The sequence below is a fragment of the Prionailurus viverrinus genome, chromosome B1 (genome assembly GCF_022837055.1).
Source record: "Prionailurus viverrinus isolate Anna chromosome B1, UM_Priviv_1.0, whole genome shotgun sequence".
Lineage (NCBI taxonomy): Eukaryota > Metazoa > Chordata > Mammalia > Carnivora > Felidae > Prionailurus > Prionailurus viverrinus.
Genome location: NC_062564.1, coordinates 40,889,502 through 40,915,344, shown reverse-complemented (window position 1 = coordinate 40,915,344; position 25,843 = coordinate 40,889,502). Strand labels below are relative to the sequence as shown.

General features: G+C 36.5%; 1 protein-coding gene across 4 annotated transcripts in view; it reads right to left on the bottom strand.

Annotated features, from left to right (window-relative positions):
• KAT6A (lysine acetyltransferase 6A) overlaps positions 1-25,843 on the bottom strand; it is a 114,596-nt gene that overhangs the window by 7,175 nt on the left and 81,578 nt on the right. For all 4 annotated transcript variants that reach the window (XM_047855041.1, XM_047855044.1, XM_047855042.1 and 1 more), the window contains exons 9-15: positions 18,043-18,158; positions 10,207-10,348; positions 8,566-8,727; positions 7,392-7,485; positions 5,184-5,415; positions 4,253-4,460; positions 2,464-3,066 (exon numbers count right to left, since the gene is read on the bottom strand). In XM_047855041.1, the coding sequence (XP_047710997.1) occupies positions 2,464-3,066; positions 4,253-4,460; positions 5,184-5,415; positions 7,392-7,485; positions 8,566-8,727; positions 10,207-10,348; positions 18,043-18,158 (1,557 nt within the window). The remainder of the gene's footprint in view (positions 1-2,463; positions 3,067-4,252; positions 4,461-5,183; positions 5,416-7,391; positions 7,486-8,565; positions 8,728-10,206; positions 10,349-18,042; positions 18,159-25,843) is intronic.

Here is a 25,843-nt window from a genome sequence, read left to right as displayed (position 1 = left end):
AAAAAAAGGACTAAAACACTTTTTGTTGCTCTCATAGCTCTCTGAAGATCAACAGAACTATTAGTAAAGCTGTATGCCATCTTCATGAGCTACCCATAAGGAGTTATGGTGAAATGTAAAAACATGGAGCTGATGTGTAATTACCTGATACGAAGTATTTCAAAAGTAATAAATCTGTTACTGGAAAGTGGCACACTGGGCACAATTTTGTACTAGGGTTGATCTAATAATACCTTAAATTACACAACAGATAAAACAAAATGATAGAGACGATGCACCAGAAATAATCTAATCCAATCTCCTTACTCCACAGAGGTGAGACAGGTTACAGGACCTGTGTAAGGTCACATACCCAGTCAGTATGGAAACGGTTGTAAAAGACAGTCTCTGACTCCCAGTCTGGCGCATTTCTGTAAGAACTTCAGGTATTGTGTACATGATCTCACTGCCTGTTACGATACTCTCTTTTTTACACAAGGAAATAGCACAGTTTTAAAAATAGGCAATAGAAGCCTGGAATGGCAAAGATACAGTCTTCCTGATCACATAATGAATGGCAGAGTGAGCCAGGGTTCAATTTCTCTCCACTTCAAATTTACTAGTCTGTTTAGTTGAAGTACAATTTTCAAAGTAGGTTAAACATGTCTGGCTCTGCTCTTTGGAAAAATGGCTGACCCTAGGACTGGGACATAAAATATACAAGATAAGCTTAGATCATCTCGCAGTACTAGAAAGTAAGGAAGTGCTCAAAAAAAAAAAAAAAAAAACCCAAAACACCTTCACAACAATGGGGGTACATATTAAGTTAAAGGGACACAGAAGTGAAGACTCCTATGGCCGAAGCTGGAAGAATCTGAGGAACAAATTAAATAAAGTAGTACTATTGGTTTATAACTCAAAGTGTAAAAGTAAATATCTGGGTCCATGCTGACATAAAGAAATGCTTGAATAAATAAGCAGATGGGGAAAAATGGTAAATCTCCAAGCAGAACTCCTATGGAATACAGTGCAACTATCCACATCTTAAGCGTGGCCTGTGGGCAGTGCTGCCTTCCAAAAAGTACAGTATGGGAGAGGGGAACAAAGGAGTAACTTTACAGTGGAAAAACCGACAAACACAACCTCAAACCCGGTGATGGAGACTAACCTCAACAGTGATAAGTCATATTGACAGTAATACTCTTGTGGTTTGGTGTGTGCATGTGTATACATGTACACACGTATCACACACCCTTTATATGATAAGAATGACACTTTACCTCTGTGGTCTTCTTCCCCCAAACCTATTAGCCCATTCTAATATCATGAGGTACACTCTAAAATACCTAGCCAGTACTCGTCAAACTGTCAAGGTTGTCAAAAACAAGGAGTCTGAGAAACTGTCACACCCAAGGGGACCCAAAGAGACATGGCTACTAAATGTAATGTGGTATGGTAGATGAGATCCTGGAAGAGAAGAACATAAGGGAAAACTGAGGAAATCTAAATAAATATGGGCTCTAGTTAACAAAATATTGGCTATTTGTGACAAATGTACTATACCAACCTAAGAGGTTAATAATAGGGGAAACTGGGTGTAAGGAATACAGGAACTCTCTGTACTTTCTTCGCAATAATTGCATAAATCTCAAACTGTTCTAAAATTAAAACCTTGTATTTTTATATATAGCCCCCCCCCCTTTTTTTTTTTCATAAGGCTCTGCTTAAGGAAAGGAACAATTTCACTGCTTTGGGTGGAAGCTGTCACCCTGCTACTACACGGTGGTTCATCCAGGTTGCTGAGCTCAGTGTGGCTGGCTTGTGGAAATGCTTAAAGTTCACTCCACAGCCTGGGGAAGTTCTGGTATACAGTTTACCAGAACTTGTTTTCATCCTCTCATCGCATTTATAAACTGGTTTCATTCAAACTTTGCAAGATGACAAATAGAACTGAGAAAATATTTTCACAACCAGGTTAAGTCAAACCACTGGAAGAAGGGGGGGGGGGGCGGGGAGACAGAAATGGGAGAAGAGACCACAGGGGGTAAGTCCCACTCAAGACGAATGGCCTCACTCAGAGCACCCCCGACACAGGGCACCACTGTCCATCAAACTGTCAAATACTTCTCTCCTTTTCTAACATAAACATTTCCGATCTATATATGCTTTTAAAATATTTTACAAATCCCTAAAAGTCATGATCAGAACATCAAACCAGCAAGCTAAAAAAGTTTGTTGGCTCTTAAATAAGCTCATGGTGTCTATGTTCATTTCCATGAACCAAAGAAGTCCTATACACATTTCAAATGTTCACTGGGAGGATCATAAGCTACAATACACCAAGGTATAAAGTCTAAAAAATAACACACTAAGAATTTCTACATTTACTTTCTCAGAACTCTGGGATAGACAAATGTATATAGTAAGCTGCAACTGGGGAAAGAACAGACAACTCGAAGAAACGAATCACAAGAAAAGCCTTACCTTTCTCTTCAGTGTGGGCTTTGTAAGAATTGGTGGGGAGCTGGACCGAGGACTTTCTGGCTCTTCTTCTTCCTCACTACTCTCACTGAAGCCTCTGAGGAGAGCCCTGTCACCGTCACTATAGCGACGGGGCAGCCTCTCATTGCCTTCTGGTAACCTACACTTCAGTGCCTCCGGGCTCTTCTTTAGCTGTCCTCGCCAGAGTTCAACCCCCTCACTTAGTCTTCTTTTGGGAATGTCTGGCTTCCCATCCTGGCTGGGCTGCTCCTGAGAGGCTGCTGACTGGTCCTCACTTTCAGTGTATTGTTCTTGGGAGGTTTCTGATTTTTCCTCACATTCTCCATATTGTTCCTGAGGAGCTGATGTCTCTTCCAAGAGCAGTTTAGAATCTTTATCACCAAAACGTTCCTGGGTTTTTCTGTTCTTCCTTCCCCAGCGGCCTCTCCGAGATGGCTGATTGTTTGCAGGAAGACTATCACGGGGAAGGACTTGCTTGTTCAGACGCGTAGAACTAGCTGGTGCCATAACTTCTGGTTTCTTTTCACTTTCTACCGAAGAGTAAGAATCTTGTTCTTTGTTCTCCCGAGATGCAGACTTTCCCACCTGATTTTAGAAAATAAAACCATGTTGGTTAATCTTTCAGCCTTATTCAGTTATATCTCCTATTTGACCTCCTAAATACAGAGATAAGAAAACAAAGCTTTAAAAAAGAAAAGCATAATTTAGTAGCTATCATGAATATTTCTCATGTGTTTGACATTGCTCTAAATGCTTTATAGGATACATTAATCCTCATAACAATTGTATGAAGTGTTATTATTACATCCTCATTTTACAAACGAGGTAACCGAGGCACAAAAAAATATAAGTAACTCGCCTTAGGACATGCAACAGCAAATATAGAAGCTGGGATATAAACCCAGGCAGTCGGACCCAAGAGTTAGTGCTCTTAACCACTATGTAATCCCACCTTCAATAAACAAAATGAACAGCATTGTTCTTATAAATGTTAAATGATATAATTTTAAAATTTATCAGAAATAAAAATTTATAAACGGAGAGAAGATGGACTCTGGGGCATGGGCAAGAGAAAGGGGGTGTTTGAAAAAAATGAAAGAAAATTTCTGTAATTATTTTGATTTATTTTTATTCTGAATATTTAATTTCATTTTGAAAATTAAATTACATTAAACAGGGGCATGAGATTGTTTACGTTTATCAAAGGAGGACATAGATTTTTAAAGGAAGAAAGCACGGCTTTAAAAAAAAAACAGAGAAAGGTATGCATCACATGACAAAAAATACTGAAAACTATACAATGTCATACAGTCCCTCATTAACCCTTTAATGGCTAAAGACATCTGTGTACCCACTGAACTGTTTAGTGCTCTATTAGAACATACATGTTTACATTATTTCCTTAATGTTTTACTTTAAGGAAAAGGTATCTTAATTTGTTTTAACAATGGTCAGAATTAAATTCAGATTTGTCAGTTACTACACAGCTTAAGATTTAGCTGTTTATCAGCACTCTGGTAAGAAATATTTAGTTCTACATAACACATTATTACAAATTTGAAGGTCTCCTAATGACCTAAGGCTTAAAAATATACAATTTAAGTAAACAAAACCCAGCTTTCTTGAAATCTCTATCACTGTAATCATCTCTGAAAATCTAATGTGAATTGACTGTGTTGGTTTAAGATATTGTAACACATATCACAAATTATCATGAAAACCAAAAATAGAGCCTTCTGTTATCAAAAACAGAGACTACTCATGCCCTTACACTTGTCTCTAATTCTCTTTCCTGGCACTGCGGCTCTTCGTTTTCTCCTTCCTCAGCCTCCTCTTCTTCCTCCTCTGAGACCACAGAATTGGAGACTATGACAGGGGTCCAGCGCAAACATTCTGGATCTACATCTACAGGCCGCAAATTCAGCTGAAGCTTTGCCATGTGATCCTGGATAAGTTTTTCCCGGCGGATTATCACAAATCTGGAACCAGAGCAAAGTTTATAGCAATCAACAATGTATAAGAGTACCTAACAATGAATATGGAGCTATAACCCCTAGAAAACCTGGAGATGATGATAAATGCTTCAAAAATAGCCTGCCTGGGAAGATGAAATACAGAAATATGCCACCATACAAGATAACGAACAAATACAAAGTTGGACACATACTTCATACTCAACAACAGCAATGGATTTGGTTATTTTAACCATTCACTGTCTCATACTTCCCAGCTCTGGAATTTCTGCTACTCTCCTGTACACTATCTCCTATTCTCCATCTTTCTAGCCCAATGCTTCCTTCCTTTCTCTGTGATCTTTTCCCAATCACTCCAGATAAGAGTGAACTGACTTTCCCTTGACCTATATTTTATTTTATACCACATATAATGGAAATAAATCATGGACATATATTTTATTAGGCATTATTTCTAGAGTTGTTCTCATATTGTGAAGAAGCTCCCAACATTAGAAAAGATTCAGTAGCTTATGTCCAAAAGTTAGAAGAAAGACCAGAAAAAACAATTTAAAAAAAGTTAAGGTCAACAGTATCAAGGATCATAGAAAGGAAAATGTCGTCTCAGGATTACCAAATGTATTAGTTTATTATATTAGTTTATACCCTTTCATTGATATCTGGCTGCCTGATCCAAAAACTTTCACCTGATTATCTTTTGAAAGGGTAACAAAGGGATGTGATACTCACTGATCACTACGGAAGTCCAGCATTCGTAGGTGGTGGAGTGTGGAAGTAATGTCTTGAGGACAGATACCTGTCAACTTGCTTAACTTCTTAATGCTGATTTGCTTGTCATTTTGGTGATAAAGGCACTCCAATATTACACTTTTCCAATAAGCCATGTAGGAAAGACGACCTAGATCGGATAATGGTTTCTCTGGAGACCCTGCTTGGCCTTCACGCTTTGATAACAAATAACCTAAAGAAACCACCAAATCACAGATATGTCAGCAAGCCTAAAATAGGCTAATTCACCAAAATAACAATCCCCTCTTCCACAACCAATCTAAGTAGTACAGGAAATAATAATTTCAAAAGCAAATTCCTCCAAGAAAAAAAACAAATTAAAAAATTACTTCAACACAAATTTGCAGAAGATTATATAATTTGTATATACTGAGAGAACATGAGGTTAGCATTACTTTGTCTATACTTGCTATAAACCACATTGTTAAAATATTCAAACTTAAAAAAAAATCATACAACCTCATATTAACAGGCTACATAAGATTAAGGCAATAATGCTTTTTATTTTATAGGGGAACCACTCTTGCATGTTTTATCTGGACCACCAGATGGCAACAGCTATACCTGAACTGTAGAACAGTACAAAAGGATGCCTTAGTTTTTAAATAATTCTATCTATTAAGATTATGATTCTTCTGCAAGTGAATTAGATGACAATTTCTCACTTCAGTCAAAGCTCTCTTTGCAATTACCCGTCACCGTAATTCTTGATAAGTAAGGATGTCAGCGTGGGGCTGTCACAGTGAGTGTATGGTGGCATTTGTCCTCCTGTCTAGAGCATGACTCTCAAGATCAGGAAAAGAAAGGCATAAGTTCTAAGAAGAAGTATCAAAAATGGAGATGGCAGAAGAAATATAGTTTTTTTGTCATCAAAGGAAACTTTATTAAAGGCAATCTATAAATGGTAATGTGGGAAATTAGGTTACATTAGGAAAAGCAAATGAAAACAATTAGTATAATAATCCTAGACTATTGTTTATCTCAAATATATAACAAATTTTCCCCTAACTTTGCTGTGTAATGGAATAACACATCCAAACATGAGTTCTATTTCAACACAATATATTGATATTAAATAACCTAAGCTGCTCTCTCTACTACTAATCCAAAAAGGCCAAGAAAATGTACAAAATAATCAGTGGCATATTTCCAATAAAATATGGTCAGAAGTGCAGTCTAAGGCCAAGTGGAGTAAGCTGTGCTGGTCCATCTTGGGAATTAACTTCTTACCACTGGTGATATAACCATCTGATACTTAGAAGAAAAACCGTATCAAAATATTCCCTGAAAAATCACTATTTTATTAATCAATATAAAATTTATTGTAAACATATATTTACTTTCTAAGCAAGACTATCAACATGTTCCATGATGACTTTTTTCAGAACTGTTCCTTTCCCTTTTTAAGTCAGATTAAATTATTTCCTGTATTTCCTATAAATTATTTCCTAGACATTTATTTTTAAGATTTTTAAAGGTGCACTGCATATTTTAACCACTAGGTAGAGTCTGTAAGTAAGAAATGATGTATACACTTTCCCAGATAATTGAATAACAAAAATAAGGCAAGTCCTGTACTTTACTGTATTAATTTAAGTAGTTATACGTGTTTAGTATTGTTGTGAGTTAAAATTAGCATAAAACTAAGTTCCACTGTAAGTTAGCAGTTGAAAATTAAAACTATTTGCAAAAGATCACACAGAAGTTAGTATTCAGTATAAGCTATTTTATTTTATTTTTTTGAATGTTTATTTATTTTTGTAGGAGAGAGAGAAAGGGCATGAACAGGGGAGAAGCAGAGAGAAAGGATGACACAGAACCCGAAGTAGGTTCCAGGCTCCGAGCTGTCAGCACAGAGCCCGGCACGGGGCTTGAACTCACAAACCATGAGATCATGACTTGAGCTGAAGTAGGACGCTTAACTGACTGAGCCACCCAGGCACCTCCGGTATAGGCTATTTAAAAATATTTCATGTCCAATCCAAAAAAAAGAAAAAAGAAAAAATTCATGACTTTAGGTTTTAAAGTCCCATACAGCAGTATGACAAAAGATACTAGCAACCAATAAATCATCTGTAAATCTTTAAAAATATATACGGAAGGCCCACAAAAAGAGATAATGAGAAATGATATTATTATAATCCTTACTGAAATCGATGAGAAACCTGCCATAGCCCTTACGCTGGTACTGGGGAAGAATCATTATGCAGGAAACGTTGTACTTCTGCTGGCAGTGCTTTTCCTGGTAAAGAAAGTTTTAAAACAACACGCTAGTAAGACTGAATAGTAATGCTAATTATTAAGAAACAAAGACTAACAGTCAAAACCACAGCCCTAGTCCTCTGAGAATACCATATGCATCAAGGAAAAAAATACCCCAGTGGGAGGAGACAGGACCACGTTAAGTCATTGTCACTACCCACAAAGCAACCATCCCAGGAGAATAAAAATATAAAATAAAATTATGCCATCCAACACCATCTGCAACTCAAAAACAGTATGTCATTGCCTAATATGAACAGAGGAATCTCAGTCCCAATCAATCTGCAAAGCTATAGATGTGAGTCGATGTGACACTCCAGAAATGGGAAAATTCAGGGGAACAACTATTTCAACTATTTCAGGGATTCTTTTGTTTCCTGCTCTGGTGCTACATAGGGCAGTCCCATCTCCCCATTAGTTGTACCTAACTTTACAAAAATAACCCCAAAATGTTGTGTACACTTTTAAAAATAAGGCAATATATATAAAATGATATTTAACTTCTGAAATAGCCAACAGAAAGCTGGTACTTTCCACTTAGCCATTTCATATACTTAGATTTTACCACAGGCCAGCTTAAGTAAAAGTACATCTTTTACGTTGTTTGACTACAAAAAAAAAACCTTTTGTTCACCCCAAAAGAATGAAAGACTATAGGAAGGGAAGAAAACATCCGTTAATAAAAAGGGCTTATTCTTATTTCTGTGCTTCAAATTTAAAGTAGGAAGAGCAGACTTACACTGAGAAAGAGCTCAAAGAGGTAATGACTGTGTTTATTTCACAAGTTCTATCTATTATTACCATGGGAATAGAAGTCATTTTAAAACTCTTCCTCTTGAGTATAATCGGCAGCTCATGTTCCTAGGAGACTACAGTCTGTTGAATGTTACTAGATACCTTCTAGCCCTTGGTAAGTTTCTGAATATTCCTTCTATTTTCCTTTCCAAAAGCTAGATGGTGCCCAGAAGGTGCTGCACTTTGTAGTGTTCTAGTGAGAACTGACAAAGATTGCTTCAGATTTCCGTGTGAATTCAAACATATTTTAAGCTGATATACTTACTTTAGAAAAGTAGCCAACAAGGTGGCAGCCCTTGACATCATTCTGTGTTAGTACATAAAAAAGAAATGGCTCCACGTCATAATAGAGTGTTTTGTGGTCAAGAAACAACTTTGCCAAGAGACATAGGTTCTGACAATAAATGGTACTCACATTCCCATCAACCTAGAAAATAATAGAACAAAATGGTCAGTAAAGTCGCTCTTTAGTTCTAGAACAATACACATCACTTACAAATACCTGTGAGTATCCACAGCCCAGCCTAAGAGAGCTGTCAGTGATCAGAACCTGGAAGCTATCCTCTGAAACAGCAGCATTATGGTACCTGCTGTTGTAAGACAACTAAATATATAAAATACTGCACTTCAACAAAGTACGAATAGCAAGACAAGGAGATGATGACCCTTTTAAAAACAGCACTTTTTGCTTTTATAACAAGATTGGTTGCAGTAATCCTTCAGACAGCAAGCTGATTTGATTCATTTTTTAAAGTAATTCAACAAAAGATCTAAAAGCAGCCTCTTCTAAAATACATTTGTTAAGTAAAATAAGGTATAACTATAGTCCACTCTATGCCAGCATCCAAAAGCAATGCAGTCTGGCTGCCACAATCAGATTTGCCCCGAAATAAAGCTATTTTCAGGAGTATTAACTATTGCCAGAGGCATCAACCAAGCAGGTTCCCTAGGTAGCAACCTGGCAAATGAGAGATTTCTTGGAATCAGGATGGCCAAGATCAGGAGCACCACTGTGTATTTCTCCTGACACACCCCTGGGTTGCTGGAGCTTCGAGAGCTTGCTCTTTTACACAAATGCCAACCGATACCCACATTAAACCCTAAGACATCAATATTTCAGGATAGAAACCTCAACAATTTAAGTAATTTAATATTACTTCTTTTAAAATATACACCAATATATGCTTAAGGCGAGAAGCACTTTGCTCTTGGGTATTGTAGACCACACCATTCTCCCCCCCCCCCCCCGCCCCCCCGCGGGTGAAGAGATCCACTACTTTTCACCTAAAATGAAGGTGCAGGGAAAATCAAGAAAGTTAGAGACTGAGTGATCCCCACAATCTGAAATTCTATCATCACAGTAATTAACAGAATTGAGCACATGGCAGGTGTTCAATTAATACCTGGCAGTAAAACCATGAACTGAGGATCTAGAAACTAAAACCCCATGACCAACAACACAAAATCACGGACATAGCCTAAGTCATATCATCATGATGAAGAAATATATATTTTTATAACTTTACAAAATACAACTTACTACAGTTATTAAATATCTCTACCAAATATTCCTTTAAGTGAGGCAACAGAAATTTTTTCACTTAAATACCATTATTTCATAGATTCTAAGACACAATTTTATCACATCTAAACATAAAAAATCATTTGGTATTTTATAATCAAATGGAATCCTGAAATACAGAATAATTTATTCTGAGATCAAGATTGTGACCTCGGTACAATCTGGATTGGCCTAATTCTGCTTCTCCTATAAACTGGATTATCAGACTCAAGAGTGAGTACAACAGTAAAATAACGTTGCAAAAAAGACAACTACAATTAGATACAGTATAGGTGGTACTGCATTTGAAATGATAGGAAGACAACTATAAAACATCTACTTTACCTCAAAGACAGAAATATTATTTTTTCTGTAAATCTCATTGGCAGGAGGATGGAACCAACCACATTTCTTCATGTGCTGCTGGAGAATAGTTCTACTTTTCATGTATTTTAGACAGAATTCACAAAGATATAATTTAGGCAGCCTGTAAATAATAATTAAAGAAAGACAGGACTTTTTATAAGACTGTAAACTTTCACAGCTATTCTTTTTTGACTCTCATTACTACTCAAGTAAAAAGGTGGAGACTGTATTATCATCCCCATTAACCAAATGAAAGACAGAAAACAAACTAAAGACAAAATTAATTTGGTTAGTAGCATCCAACTAATTAGTAGGAGGGCAAGGGTGAGAAGATACCTGAGATTCAGTGCTCTTCCTATCAGACTAGTAATTCCTAGTCTTCTTAAAAGCTACCCACCTGGCAGACAATGAAAATCTCATATTCTCCCCTCCTTGATAATCTCTAATAAGTAGAAAATAAAGTCTACCTTCAAAACACACCACTAAGAAGATTTTGTCAAGCTATATATTTTCTTTGGTTCTTTATTTGATCATTCTTTTTTTTTTTTTTTAAAGAAAATACACATTTGTTAAATACCACTGATCTCTGAACAACATGGGTTTGAACTGCATGGGTCCCCTTATAAGTGGATTTTTCTTGGTAAATACAGTACAGTACTGTAAATGTATTTTATGATTTTCTTAACATTTTCTTCTGTCTAGCTTACTTTATTTTTATTGTAAGAATATAATATATGGGGCATGTGTCAATTGACTGTTTATACTATTGGTAAGGCTTCTGGTCAACAGGAAGCTATTAGTACCACTTAAGCTTTTGGGGAGACAAAGGTTACACATGAATTTCTGACTGCACAGGTTGGGGCCCCTAACTGTAGTGCTGTTCAAGGGTCAACTATACTACAGTGTGTTAGGCCTTGTGCTAATTGCACTAGGGACAGAGTGCTGAGTAAAACGGATATAGGGTGGGTACTATAAAAGCAGATTTTATATTATCTTTTTAAGTATAAAATTGTAATAATGATTATGTTTTTTCAAGTTAGGACATACTGCACTACCTCCTTCCTTATGAAACCCCTGAAATTCTGGCTTTTCCTCTGGTTAAATATCACATTACATCCTGTAACTTAAAAGTCTATTATTCAACAAATGAAATAAAAGTTCAAATTAATCTTTCAGATATTCTAGTATTAATTTGTATTTATACAACAGTATTGCTATTTTAGCAATAATTTAACAGGACTTCTTCTTTACAATGTTCCTTTTATGAGGAGCTAGGCAAGAAAGTGACTGGATTAGTTCGTAAGAAGGAATATAACCTAATTAAAATTTATACCTGGTTTTAGTCTAATCCAGAAGACCACATGGCTCTTCTATTATAAAATACACACTTCATTTATCCTCAGCACACAGACTTCCCTGCATCCTGAACTGTGTGTGTCCAGAACTGGTCATGCCTTGGTAATCGGAGATCTGATACTATCTTTGAAAACTACATACACAAAAATACTGGATATGATGACAAAATATATAATCCAAATAAATTTGTCTCTCAAATAAGTATTGAGGCTGAAGGAAATTTTAATAAACCTCATTAATTTAGTTGCTATCAGTTTGGACAGCTATGCTTTAAAAAGATTACAATGGAATTAAAGAAAAGATTAACACACAAAAGGTCTAACTTGTTAAAGTGTCAAGACCACACTAGTTTTTCAAGTACCACTTTGGAAGCCACATTTTTTAACGTTTTTTTTTTTTCATTCATTTTTTTGAGAGACAGACTTTTTTTTTTCATTCATTTTTTGAGAGATAGAGAGAGCACGAGTTAGGGAGGGGCAGAGGGAGAGGGAGACACAGTATCTAAAGCAGGCTCCAGGCTCTGCACTGTCAGCACAGAGCCTGATGAGGGGCTTGAACCCACTAACTGTGACATCATGACCTGAGCTGAAGTTGGCCGCTTAATGGACTGAGCCACCCAGGTGCCCCAGGAGGCCACTTTTAAAACTTAATTATACTTTATCTGAAAACATCTAACATTCAACCAAGGCCTTTGCCAAGGCGTATTTATGGAAACACTAGTCCTGTATGTAGTAAGTGTTTCATGCTCAAATAAGGGTGAAAACTGCCATTCAGTGCACTAAAAGCTTCGAGGGAACTATTTCAGTATAATATTTCTAAGTCTCTACAATATCTAATACTGTTTTCCAACATCTCTCATATTAGACAGACCAATACAACTCGAAATTATATCATTAATACAAAAGTCATTCCAAAATAAGGTACTGAGTAAAACAAATAATAAAGGACATCATAAACTGAAGTCAAGAAACAGGAACCAAGGGCATGAAAAAGAAAGGTTTCCTAGGCAACTGTGCTTATTTCCTTTGCATGTTGCTTCAAATTCCACTACTCAGAGAAGGAAGGGCAGTGAGATAGATGGCTTCCCCCTCCCCCCTTTTTTTAAGGTTTATTTTGAGAGAAAGAGCAAGAGAGGGGAAGGGCAGAGAGAGAGGGAGTGATAGAATCCCAAGCAGGCTTCATGTTGTCAGCACAGAGCCCAATGCAGGACTCGATCTCACAAACCATGAGATCATGACCATGAGATCATCAAGAGCCGTTGCTTAACAGACTGAGGAACCCCGGCGCCCTGAGCTTTTTCCTTCCTTACCAACCAGAACTAAAAAAAAAAAAAAAAAAAAAAAAAAAATCACAAAAGGAAATGGCCGCAATTATAAACTTCATCATTAATGTGGGCACTAGATACCCTGAGTCTCAGAGCTGACCCACAACTGCCAGATTGTTTTACTGAATATGTGGATTTTGAATAATTTCTTCTTAAAAAGGAAGGTCGAATTCTCCCTATGTAATTAAAGGCATCCTCCTCCCTCCAACTACTCTACTGCTTACCTTTATTTACCTGTGCTAAATTTTCAATGAGCAATTTTAACTTGCTGCAACATGAAGACATAGAAGAATCCATGAACACAGTTTCACTTTGAGACCTAAATATTACAACTAAATATTCCCTACAATGTGAATCTGAGAAACATAGATAAAATCCTGGGAAAAAAGGAAGGGAAAGAGGAGTGACAGACAACTAAAATTTCTAGATTATGCTAAAGATAAATGCCAACTTTAAAAGCATCCAATTTAACTTTTACGTCTTGGTACAAAGACATGAAAATAAAGTACAGCTTATTTCCTAAGGCCTATGAAAGAAGGTCTAATTTTTAAAGTTCTTGTAGTAAGCAAGTTGTTCAAGAAAACACAGGAAGCAATGAAACCTATAAGAAAATTACTGCCAAGTCTTATCTGGTGAATTTTAAGTTCATGCTATTTCCTTGGAATAGCAAGATGTATGACATTTTCTTGATTAAAAAAAAAAACTTTAGCAAATCTTAGTATTTGAAAAAATAACAAAGTAAAAGCAAATATCATAATCTACTCCAATTCAGCTCTTGCTGAAAACATTTTAAAAGCCTCTTACTTTATTATAACCAAGCCCACTGGAATGACACTATTAGTCTAAAGGGAATCATCTGATAATAAAACATTTTGTTTTTCCAGGAGTTTTAACAGTACAAATGGCTGAAGTTTCCTTGTTGAAAAAATATATTATATAGGAAGAACATGAGATCACATCAAATGAAGTATAGTCACAGAGTATGAATACTCTTAGCCCTAAAGATGGCTGCTGCTTTTTGTCACTGTCTTCCTGACAGCCCTAGTCCTTGACTATTAAATAGGTGTATGGTTGCCCAGATCAACTGCATCATGGGATGTAGCCTCCATACCTAAAGTTTATTCTAAATCAGCCACTCTGCTGACACCCTCACCTGTGAAGTCAGGACTAGGCTGCAGCTATGTGTGCTTTAGAAGCATTGCTTCCCTTACTTCTAAGATGATACAAATACTCTTCCCAGGAATTCCTACAGTATCTTCTTAGCTTCTGAACATTGCCCAAGATAGTAGCAATTTGTGTGGCCTTTATAAGAGGTCCACCTGCAGTAAAATTTTAATAAAAATTCTATCAAATATTACTTAAATAAAAGATTATGGTACAAGCTATGTGAGATCAAGGTAGACACATAGATGCTATATGGAGCAGCACAAGCTCAGTGGTTAAAAGCTTTGGCAATGTGGTAAGAGAAAAGTGAGATTAAATCCTGGTCCTGCTACTTGGAAACTGCATGGTCTTGAGTATGTTTACTGGGCCCTGGTCTGGAAAATGAAGAGAGTAATATCCACCTCTACACAGAATTATTCCAGAGATATTTAGTCCAGTACCACGCTCAATGATGATAACTAAAGATACTATTAATTTATGATTAAGACTATGAATACTTTTATTCTCCTTTCATTCATTTTACTTCATCATTTAACAGTCATCCAAAGACCTTAAGGATGTTGGTCTTTAGTAACTGAGGCTGTACATAATCTATGCATCAAATCAAGTCAGGAACAGGATCAAAAGGGAGAGGAAACTTCCTAAGCTACTCAGTTATATAGAACCCATCCTTTAGGATTTTAATGATCTTACTGTAAAAACGTTATTATAAAGTTAAGTTCTAAACAACTCGGGAGTAGAGGATATCCCATGATCACAGTTACTCTTGCCTTCAGCCCATCCATGTCATGTTTTATTGGCAGAGTGGGGCTCTCTATGAACCTGTCTGCCATGTATGAGCATCACACAGCCCTGTTGGAGAAACTTAGGGTTAAAACTCTGGTTTATACTATTCAATGTCTAAGACTTAATCATACTGCTCCACATAAAGTAGCATTACTGCTTCACTGTTGTTGATTTTGTTTTGTTTTGTTTTGTTTTTTTTTAAGTCAGGGATGCAAGATTACTTCATATACAATGCACACACAAATATCTGGATATTATGGGAAATAACGCATAATCCCACTTCCCAAAAGAATATCCTTTTGGGATTCTTTTTTTTTTTTAAGATTATTTACTTATTTTGGGAGAGAAAGAGAGAGAGCGAGAGAGAGAGAGAGAGAGAGAGAGAGAGAGAGAGAGAGAGAGAGAGAACCCCAAGCAGGTTCCACACCATCAGCACAGAGCCCGACGTGGGGCTCAAACTCACAAACTGTGAAAGCATGACCTGAGCTGAAACCAAGAGTCAGACGCTTAACCGACTGACCCACACAAGTACACTGAGATCTTTTCTTTTTCATTTGCCCCAATTGTTCTGTTTTTGCATGCTTTGGGATTTTGAATTTTTAAAAAAAGTCCTTAAAACCTTTAACAACAAAAAAATAACTTAGAATTTGGCAAAGAATAGTAAATAGTCATTAACAAAGTAAGGATATAAGTTTATTATTTGGAAAACATTAAGAGTTCTAAACATTTTAGCCAACTCAATTTTAATAGAACTCAGAAGTAAAACAAGCCTAAACTCGTTTAAATTAGACATATGGTTTTTTCTTTTTTTTAATGTTTTATTTATTTTTGAGACAGAAAGAGCATGAGCAGGGGAGGGGCAGAAAGAGAGGGAGACACAGAATCCGAAGCAGGCTCCAGGCTCTGAGCTGTCAGCACAGAGCCCGACGCAGGGCTCGATCTCACAAACCACAAGATCATGACCTGAGCTGAAGTCAGACGCTTAACCGACTGAGCCACCCAGGCACCCCAATATATGAATTTTTTCAATGTAACTAAGATAATTATTAATAGAGAAAAAGTCATAATTACTAAAGAACCTATTAAACTACAGAATATTTTCTTGGAACACAGCACAAAGAATAAGGAAATGTACAGAAAATGTCTAAAATTTTATTTAAGAAAGTTGATAAATTTTACAGTTCTTATCACACTGCTGCCGTCTGCTATGATTCCTACTTAGTGGTTATTTATTTTTCTGCCTTCAATGCTTATTAAGAATAAGCTGATAACCAATTCCCTCAAATCTTATTAAGAAATCAGGTTCTAGTGACAATCTAATCAGAATAAAAAGCAACATTTTTAATGAAACCTTTTCATATCTCAAAAGACAACAACCTCACGGTTACATTCTCATTATTCTCTTAAAAGTGCGTGCTGAGGCTGGCCCTCTAGTTCCATTTCTAAGTCAATTTCCTCTCCTCCCCTTGAGTACAAGAGTCAAGGTGCCAACGGTTTCAGTCTATCTGTACCACAATCCGTGCAACAGTTGATATATGCACATGTTGAACAAACTTTGTTGCCTAAGTTGAGCATGCTTTTTTGATTTGAATAGCTTGCAAAGAGCTCACTAAATAAATTATAATAATAATTTACTTTAAACCTGATGAAGAAATTAATTCTTCAGCATATTTCTTATTGATCCTGTAATTCTCTGGCTATCCAGAACTCCTGAGGAACTGCCTTGAGTACCTGAGCTCTGTAGGTAGTTGAGGAATTTCCTGCCCTCTTTTAACATATATAAATATAAATACATAATCACCAATAAATATAATTTAATGTTCTTTTAACAAACTCATATTAATTGTTGTTATCCCAGGATATAAATAGAATGCTGCCTTAAAGATTTAACATAGTGTTCGGGGTTAACTGACCTTACGATAATTGGCTCTCAGTTGCTGTTTTATAAACTTGTGTGTTAGTTTCCTGAAGTTTTGCTTTCTCTTCTTTTTTTTTTTTTTGGTCACTGAGGTCTATGTCTATAGCAACATTCTCACTCATTTTTTTTCTACTTCTGCTTAGGTTTGGAAACCAACTATCAAATTACACGGACAGAAAAAGTAAAAACAATACTGAGTTTTAGTTTTTTAACAAATATACTGGCTTATTCCCAGCTTCTGGTAATAACCCATGTTAAAGATCTCTGTATACTGTAAAGTACTAAATAAATTAATGTCATTATAATTATTTTTGCTAATGTCTTAGACTAGCAGTGTTACTAGACAGGTAAAAAGCCAAATAACAAGAGTACTCTGAACATATGTTTAACTCACAGAGCACTTATTATTCCTCACAACACTCTGCTAAATGAGAAACTTGAGATGTAAGTAGTTTACAGATTAAAGAGAACATTAATGTAAGCTGTCACATGTCAAAGTTTAATTTTTTGACCAAATCTTACTTTCCAACTCTTTTAATTTCAACCCTAAAGGAAAAAAAAATACCTGACATTTTTGAGCACTTAATCATTTTCTAAGCAATTTACATGTTTTAACTCAGTCCTCAAAATAAACCCTATGAGGTAAATACTATTTTTATCCCCATTCTACAGATGAGGAAACTGAAGTACAGACTAGTTGGGTAACTTCTAAGGTTATACAGCTTATGAATGTCAGAACTGAGTCATGAAACCAATTTGGCTTCACTAAACATGCTGCCTCATCCCAAAAAGCTGGTGACTGATGACTTTTTAATGTCAGGAAACCCAAGCTATTTACATGTAACATAACTGTATACCATTTATCCAAGTATTTCTGGGAAAACAAACCATTCACTAGGTTTGTTAAATCATAAAAATTTAGATAAATGGCTACCCAGTAAAACTTGTAAGAATCTCTCTCCAATTCTTAGTGTGAAGTATGAAGGCAAATTTCTCTTAAAGAAAAAATGGTCCCCTTGTCATTGTGACCACGCGTCAGGTTTCCAACTTTAAATAAAAGCTTTGGACAGGTTACAGAAGAGAAAAAAGAAAATCTAAAGCCAACTGGGTTTAAGTGGCTGCCAAAATATCCTGTTACTATGGACATTTAAAAGCCACCAGTTTCCTCAAATATATAAAGATGAGCCAGACTAAAATGTCCTCAAGATCTAGTGTTGGGAGTTCTATGAATCTAAAAACAGAAGGTAAAGGGTCTCTCAAAACATACCTTGAGTATTCTTGAGGATATGGGGAGGAGTACCAGGTGTGAATTTCATACTTCCCAAACTCAATGACAGAGGGACAGCGAACTTGTGGATCAGGGGGACCAGTCACTCCAACTTTCTGTGCAGTCAAAAAATACATCACAAAAGTTAGCTAAATTAAATACACTGAGATAGATATAAAAAAAAAAAAAATCTGAAACTAAACATCTTCTTAGGATTCCACAGAAGAACAAAAAAAGCCAGAAATAAGCTAACAAGTTTTGAAATAAGCAGTCTTATTCTTTGTAAACAGGGTACTTTAATGAAGAACAAAAATGCTAATAAATCTTTTAGAACCAAATGCAGTTGGTCTCATTGCATATTCCATATTTAATAATACTGCTAATATTTTCCGCATTTAAATTTACTTCCTTAATGACTTAGTTATTAAAGAGAAACTGCTGGCATTTGGGGACAGAAGATAAAGCATAATTTTTAACAAGGAGGAAGAGGGAGCTCTGCACACTCGCCCACGTCATACATACAGTGCCTCCCTCACCTGACAACAGAAACGACCTACTAAACATGTATGCACACAGAGAAAAGAATGACTTTCTGGTTTGGGAAAGTAGATAGTATTAGAAGAATATGACAAAACAAGTATCAAAAGAGTCCATTCATTTTACACTAAAATTCCCTTCATTAGTAGCTCTTTATAGATTTAAACCAAAGGGAAAAAATACTGTTATACACATACCTTTTATCTGCCTTCTGTTTATAATGAAAACAATCTCGATGCCCCCCATCCCTGCAATAACCTGAACTATACTATCTAAAAGAAGAATAATTTGTAAAGCCTTTATGACGTCCACACCAGCAATTTAAATACAAGACATTACTGACAAGCACAAAGATCAAGTTTTAAAACCTTAAATTCAAGAGCAATTTGATTTGCTCTACAACCAATACAGGAATAGATTCATATATATATATATATATATATATATATATATATATATATATATACACACACACACACACACACACACACACACACACACACACATAGGTGAGTGTATTACGTATATAATATATATGCACTATATGCACATTTATCATGAATACTCTGTAAACACTCATTTTTAAGATTTAACATTAACACTGACTTAAGAAAAAGAGTTAGAATTTAGCCTAATCCAGTATTAATAACTCTTCATCAAAAGAATAAACAATATTATCTTTCAATTTTATGCTTTAAAAACCAAGATAATATATTAAGAGTCTCACTGGAGACCACAGACAGACAGACAGATACACACACACACACACACACACACACACACACACACACACTTTCTAACAAAATTAAAGAGACCAGGTATTTTCTATTTATGTAAATTCATTTAAGGAAGAAGCCTCTTCACTACAACTCATGAGAACTCTCCCTGGCCTTTCTAACCATTCCCTTTTATAAAAAGGCCAAGGGACTTATCTCCGGTTTCATACTGGAGTACAGCCAGGTGAGAAACCTCAACCTCTTCCTCAGACATCTCAAAACAAAGACAAACATCTATTAGTTGGATCAATTGTGTTATGATGCCAAGGAATACTGGGACTCTCCCAAATGCAAAAACCATTAAAACCAAATACAAGACAGGGTTAAAATTAGATTTTTTCATTTCTCAAAACCAAAATAGAACTTTGTAAAAAGGCTTTAAAAACACTGTTCTTTAAACTACATTCCAGAATCAAGTATTATAATTCATAAAGTAGCAACTTTTAACCTATCTTCAAGGCTCAAAACAATAAGAATAGGATAGAACATATCAGAATGACCACGTATCAGAAAACAAATCTAACTTCCCGATCAAATAGAAAGCACAAAAGTTGAAGAAGATGCACCTGCCACAGCACTGCCTGTTCTTTGAGGGCTTTCCCATCAGCTGCCCGTCGCTCCTCCAGGCGGATGCCCGATGTGAAAGTGGATATCCAGTTCCAGTATAACTGTTTGCACATCACCGCAACTAAGAGAGTCTGTGTAGAACTAGATTCACAGCAGATTTCCCCCACTGCCTTCACCTATCCTCACCCTTTTGCACTACGAAATGTCTGGCACATGCACTCATCCACCTCTGTCCTCCACCACCATCTCTAACTCCCTTGTGAAAGCCTCAAGAGCCAGTATGTTGCTGTGTTTCCATTCACTAAGGTAAGTTAACAAAGGCTCTCTGCGGTGAGGAAGCAACAGGTGCATCCAAACCACTCGTTAACCCAGTCCTTGCCAAAATCAGACTGCCCGATCTAAATTACAACATCACTTCTCCTAGGTCATTTTATTTTTAAATTTCAGCCAAATACTCTCTCATTAAACATGAAGGTTTCCAAAGCAGTAGAGCACAAAAATAATATTTAAAACTTTTAACTAGAATTCTGCCACACTCTGTGCCTCCTTTTCATTTGAATATGCCAACATCTTGAAAGGATGACATACATTCCTGGCCAGAATGGAGCTTTCAATATAAGAAAGCAAGGGGCGGGGGGCACTAAATGCACTAATAATTGGGTTAAACCAAAAGATAACTTTACATATGCCTATTCTAGATAATAAAACTTTTATTAGTAGGAGTTTATAAGAAAAGTTACTGTTCTGCAAAAACTCCACCTCCACTAAATGGCTGATCTAATTCCAATTTCCAATGTATAGAAGCAACTCTTCCAGAGTCCCCTCCAAGTCCAGATTGGTACAAACATGAAGATTACAACTGATCTACAACTGATCTTGACACAGTTCTGCTCCCTTCCTCTTGCCTTCCATTAGATAGCTCCCCCTTGGCCTACCCTTTCCATTCCTCACGGGAAAATGGCATTTTGAAGTGGGAATAGAGGGTAGGACTATACCCTTATTATTAGTATCAGAATGTGAAGTGTAGAGAAAAGAGATGTCTTCTAGTATCTGAACATTTTCCTATAGAAACACTGTAATAAAAAATAATTCTGTTCATTAGGGATCAGAAGTTGCATGATGAAAGAGATATGTAAGGATGAGTTCACATAGCTCCCAAATGGAGACAGCATGAAAAAAGAGAATAAAGAGAATCGGCATTTGTGGAGCAGATACTATGCCAGACTCTATGCCTTATATTGTTTATCTCATTTAATCCCCACAATCTGTTCCTCAAAGTAGAAAACAATATGTCCACTTCATAGATGGGGAAAAAGGCTCAGAGAAGTTAAGAGGCAAAAAACTTCAGGAAAGCAGCATGAACAGTAAAGAACAAAGACAGAAAAGAACAAAATGGGAGGGGTGAGATACAAAGGATGCACTGCCCTCAATTAATTAATGTTTTGAATTCCAAAAGTTCTGTTTACGGTTTTTAGAACGGGAATTCAGTTTTCCAAAGAAGTGAAGCTACAAGTTCACAGACTCTTATCCAAAACCCTTGGCACAAAATGTGCTTTGGAATCTTGAATTTTTCTAATGTTAGAGAAGTATTACATATGTATCTGAAATCCAAAGAAGTGAAGCTACAAGTTCAGACTCTTATCCAAAACCATTCACACGGAATGTGCTTTGGAATCGTGAATTTTTCTAATGTTAGAGAAGTATTATATATGTATCTGAAATCCCAGTAGGATTTGGGGCAACACTCCATAATCAGACAAACTAGTATTTCTTTAGCAAAGCATAGGAAATATTCACATTACATGGGGTAAGTAAAGAATATGTATAGTTTCATGTCAGTTAACACCATGTTTTGCCAACAGTTCTGTTTAGGTAAATGAGATCTTACTGCAAAATGAATTATAATTTTTTCCATTCTCCAAAGAAGATATACAGATGGCCAGTAAGCACATGAAAAGATGCTCAAAATCACTATCATTAGAGAAATGCAAATGCATTTGAGATATACCACTTCACACCTACTACAATGGATATTATCAAAAAAACAAAACAAAAACAAAATAACAAATGTTGGAGAGGATGTGGAAAAACTAGAACTCTTGAGCAGTGCTGGTGGAAATGTAAAATGATGCAGGCACTGTGGAAAACAGTATGGCAGTTCCTCAAAAAAAAATTAAACAGAATTTTCGTGTGAACCAGCAATATATAAAAGAATTGAAAGCAGAGACTCAACAGGTATTTGTCCACCCATGTTCACAGTAGCATTATTCACAATAGCCAAAAGGTAAAAGGAATTCAAGTGTCCATCAGATGAATGCATTAAACGTTCATGGTATATACATATATCAAGTGATATATATATAAATTCTGGTAAGGGAATTTTGACACATGCTACAACATGGATGAACCTTACAGAAGTTATGCGAAGTAAAATAAGCCAGAAAGGGACAAATATTTTATGATTCCACTGAGACCTACCTACAGTAAATTCAAAATCACAAAGTAGAATAGTGATTGCCAGAGGATGGGCAAAGGAGGAATGGGAAATTATGGTATATTGGGTACAGAGTTTCAGTCTGGGAAGACAAATTCTGGAGACTGATGATGGTGATGGTTGTACAACAATGTATTGCCATAGTAATTTTTTGTTAAGTTTTCAGGATTCCAGATCTCAGAACTGTAGATGTGATTCCAGGCTACTTCTGTCTCTTTCTTCTCCTATGTCTCTTTTGTTCGTCTACACTTAGACATCTCCTTTGCTTTACCGTTAAATACTGATTAAAATCTAGGATTTTGTCTTTAACCCTCTTACCCCTTCTTTCCACAGGACCCATAATCCAATGATCTACCAGTTTTTCACTCTCCATATGCCCTCCTTCTCTTTATCCAGCTTAAATTCCAAGGTCTTTTACTGTACTTCATCTTTGCCTACATATATCCTTAACTTCCCTGATATTCTCCCAATTCAACAACAAAATCGCAACTCTCGTTAAATTCAGTTCTCCACATAATCCAACATCTGGATATGGTCAGAGAAAAACACAGAACAAATTGACTAGACTCAATTTGTAATTTAAAAAAAAATTTTTTTTAATGTTTATTTACTTATGAAAGAGAGAGAGAGACAGAATCTGCGAGCGGGGAAGCGGCAGAGAGAGAGAGGAAGACAAAGAACAGGAAGCAGGCTCCAGGCTCTGAGCTGTCAGCATAGAACCTGATGTGGGGCTCGAACCCACGGACCACAAGATCATGATGTGAGCCTAAGCTGGACGCCTAACCAACTGAGCCACCCAAGCACCCCTCAATTTGTAATTCTTTTTTTTTTTTTTTAATTTTTTTAATGTTTATTTTTGAAGGAGAGAGAGAGGGAGACACAAGAATCCGAAGCAGGCTCCAGGCTCTGAGCTGTCAGCACAGAGCCTGACTCAGGGCTCGAACTCACAAACTGGGAGATCATGACCTGGGCCGAAGTCGGTTGCTTAACTGACCGAGCCACCCAGGCGCCCCTTAACTTGTAATTTGTAATTCTTAACTACTGACCTCAAACGGGCCCTTGATGGTTCTCTAACTCCATTCACTCTCTCAATTCTCCTAAAAAATTCTTTTATACTTTCTCCTATCTCTTTAAGCCTCCAACACACCTCTTACCCCATTTTCACTGTCAATCAATGCCTTTGCTTTCTACTACACTAGAAAACTAAGAAGCAATCACAAGAGAACTTCCAAAGCTTTCCAAGGCCACATCTGTATGTCTACCCTCTGTGCCCACATAGCCTACCTTTCCTTAATATTATGTCTAGATGGTCTATGCTCCCATCTAAAGCCAACGCTTTCACCTGTGCATTAGATGACATCCTCTCTTACATTCCAACAATCTTCCCTTCCCTCTTTTGCATCATCAGATTTCTATCCACTAGATCATTCCTATCAGCATAAAAACTACTGCTATTTCTCCCATATTAAAAAAAAAATGGATACCTTCTTTTGCCTTCACATTTTCACCCAAATATTCTCCTTCTGTTCCCCTCCACTGCAAACTACCTCAAAATAGTAGCCCCATATTACTTCTATAACCAATTTCTCTTTTCTTTCTCAAACCAGTTCCAATTATATTTTCATCTTCCCCCTCCCTCACTATGGAAACTTTCTCAAGATTACCTAATCCATGTTACTAAATCTGATGGTCAATTTTCAGTCCTCAGACCTATCCACATAATTTTCCATTCCTTCCTTCTTGAAACATTTTGTTTCAATTGGCTTGTAAAGAACCAGTATCTCCAAGTTTTTTCCTCCTTCCCTAGCCATTCACAGTTTCTCCAATCTCTAAAAAGGGACTTCTCAAAGGTCTCTCCTTTTCTTTGGTGACCTCATCTAGCCTCATTTCTTTAAGTACCACCAACTTGCTAACAAGTCCTGGATTTAAATTTTCAGTCCAGACCTGCACTTTGAGCTCCAGACATATACTATCCCACTGTCAACTTGATATCTCCTCTCCTGAATGCCTTATAGGAATCTCAAGTTTAATGCGCTCAAAATCAAACTCCTGATCTTTTTCTCCCCCTCAAACCTGTTCCTCCGGTATTCTTCTACATCTCAGCAAACAGCAACTCCTTCCTCCAACTGTGCTCTAGCATCATCCTTGATTCCTGGTTTTCATAACCATCCAATCCATCAGCATATCTAATGGTCTACCACCTTCAAAACATAATCAGAATTCCAATTCTACCACTACCACTATGATACAAACCACTGTATCTCTTACTTGGATAATTCTAATAGCCTCCTAAGTTCTCACAGTTTCTGTATTTTCCCCTCATTCTACACAGAAGCCAGAGTAATCCTTTAAAACCTATGTCACTCTTCTACTCAAAGTCCTCCAAGAGTTCCTACCTAACTCAAAGTAAAAGCGATAGTCCTTACAATGGCTTACTTGGTTCTGCCCTCTCCTTCAACCCCAACTCCCAACACCATATTTTTCCCATTCTATCCTAAATCTTTCTCAAAATCTCTGCTACTGTATCTCCTCCACCTTCATTCAGTCCTAGTCACTTCTCGTTCTGACTACTGTAATCATCAGACTGGTAGATGTCCTTGTCCAGGTCTTCGTCAATCCAATGCTTACCGAATCACTGAAGTTGAGTTTCTAAAAGCAAATACAATCATGTCACTCTTTTTAAAAAGTCTTCAACTCAAGAGCTATTTAACTACTTTAAAGAGCTACTGTAACTAAAAAAGAGTGCAAACTTTTTCACAAGGACGATGGGAACTTTGCGATCTGGTCTGTCCTTACCATTTCAATCTCATCTCTTACTTGAACTTCAGCCAAACAAGCTACCTGCAGCTCCAAGGGTTCAATATGCTTTCTCACACTCAAATTGTTCTTTTTGAAATGCTTTCCTCCTTTTGCCCAATAGTAAATTCTTACTCATTCCCTCAACAGCCTGCTCAAATAGCACCTCTTCTATGAAGGCTCCCCTAACATCCCTAGACAGATGCCTTCCTGTTCATTCTCATATCATCTTATGCCTATCTCTATGGTAGCAGACCATGAACTAGAAATTAAGAGTTAAGGATCAGAAGTCAGACTGTGGGTTCAAATATTGACTCTGATACCAACAACTATATAATTCTAGGTAAGACAATCCTTCTAAAGCTTCAGTTCCTTCATCTGTAAAACAGGAACAAGTAACAAGGTTGAACTAAATGACAAAATTTATATATGACGTTGAATGCAGTACCTGACACACAGTAAAAGGATACTATTACTAACCACATGGCTTTATTTATTTATAAATGACTCTTCAACTGGAGAACAGGGACACATTTCCTATTTATCTAAGTATTTCTAGCACTTACCACTAAGATAACTAGCAGAAGCTCACATTTATTTAGTGCTCACTACGTGAATGGCATGCTAAGCA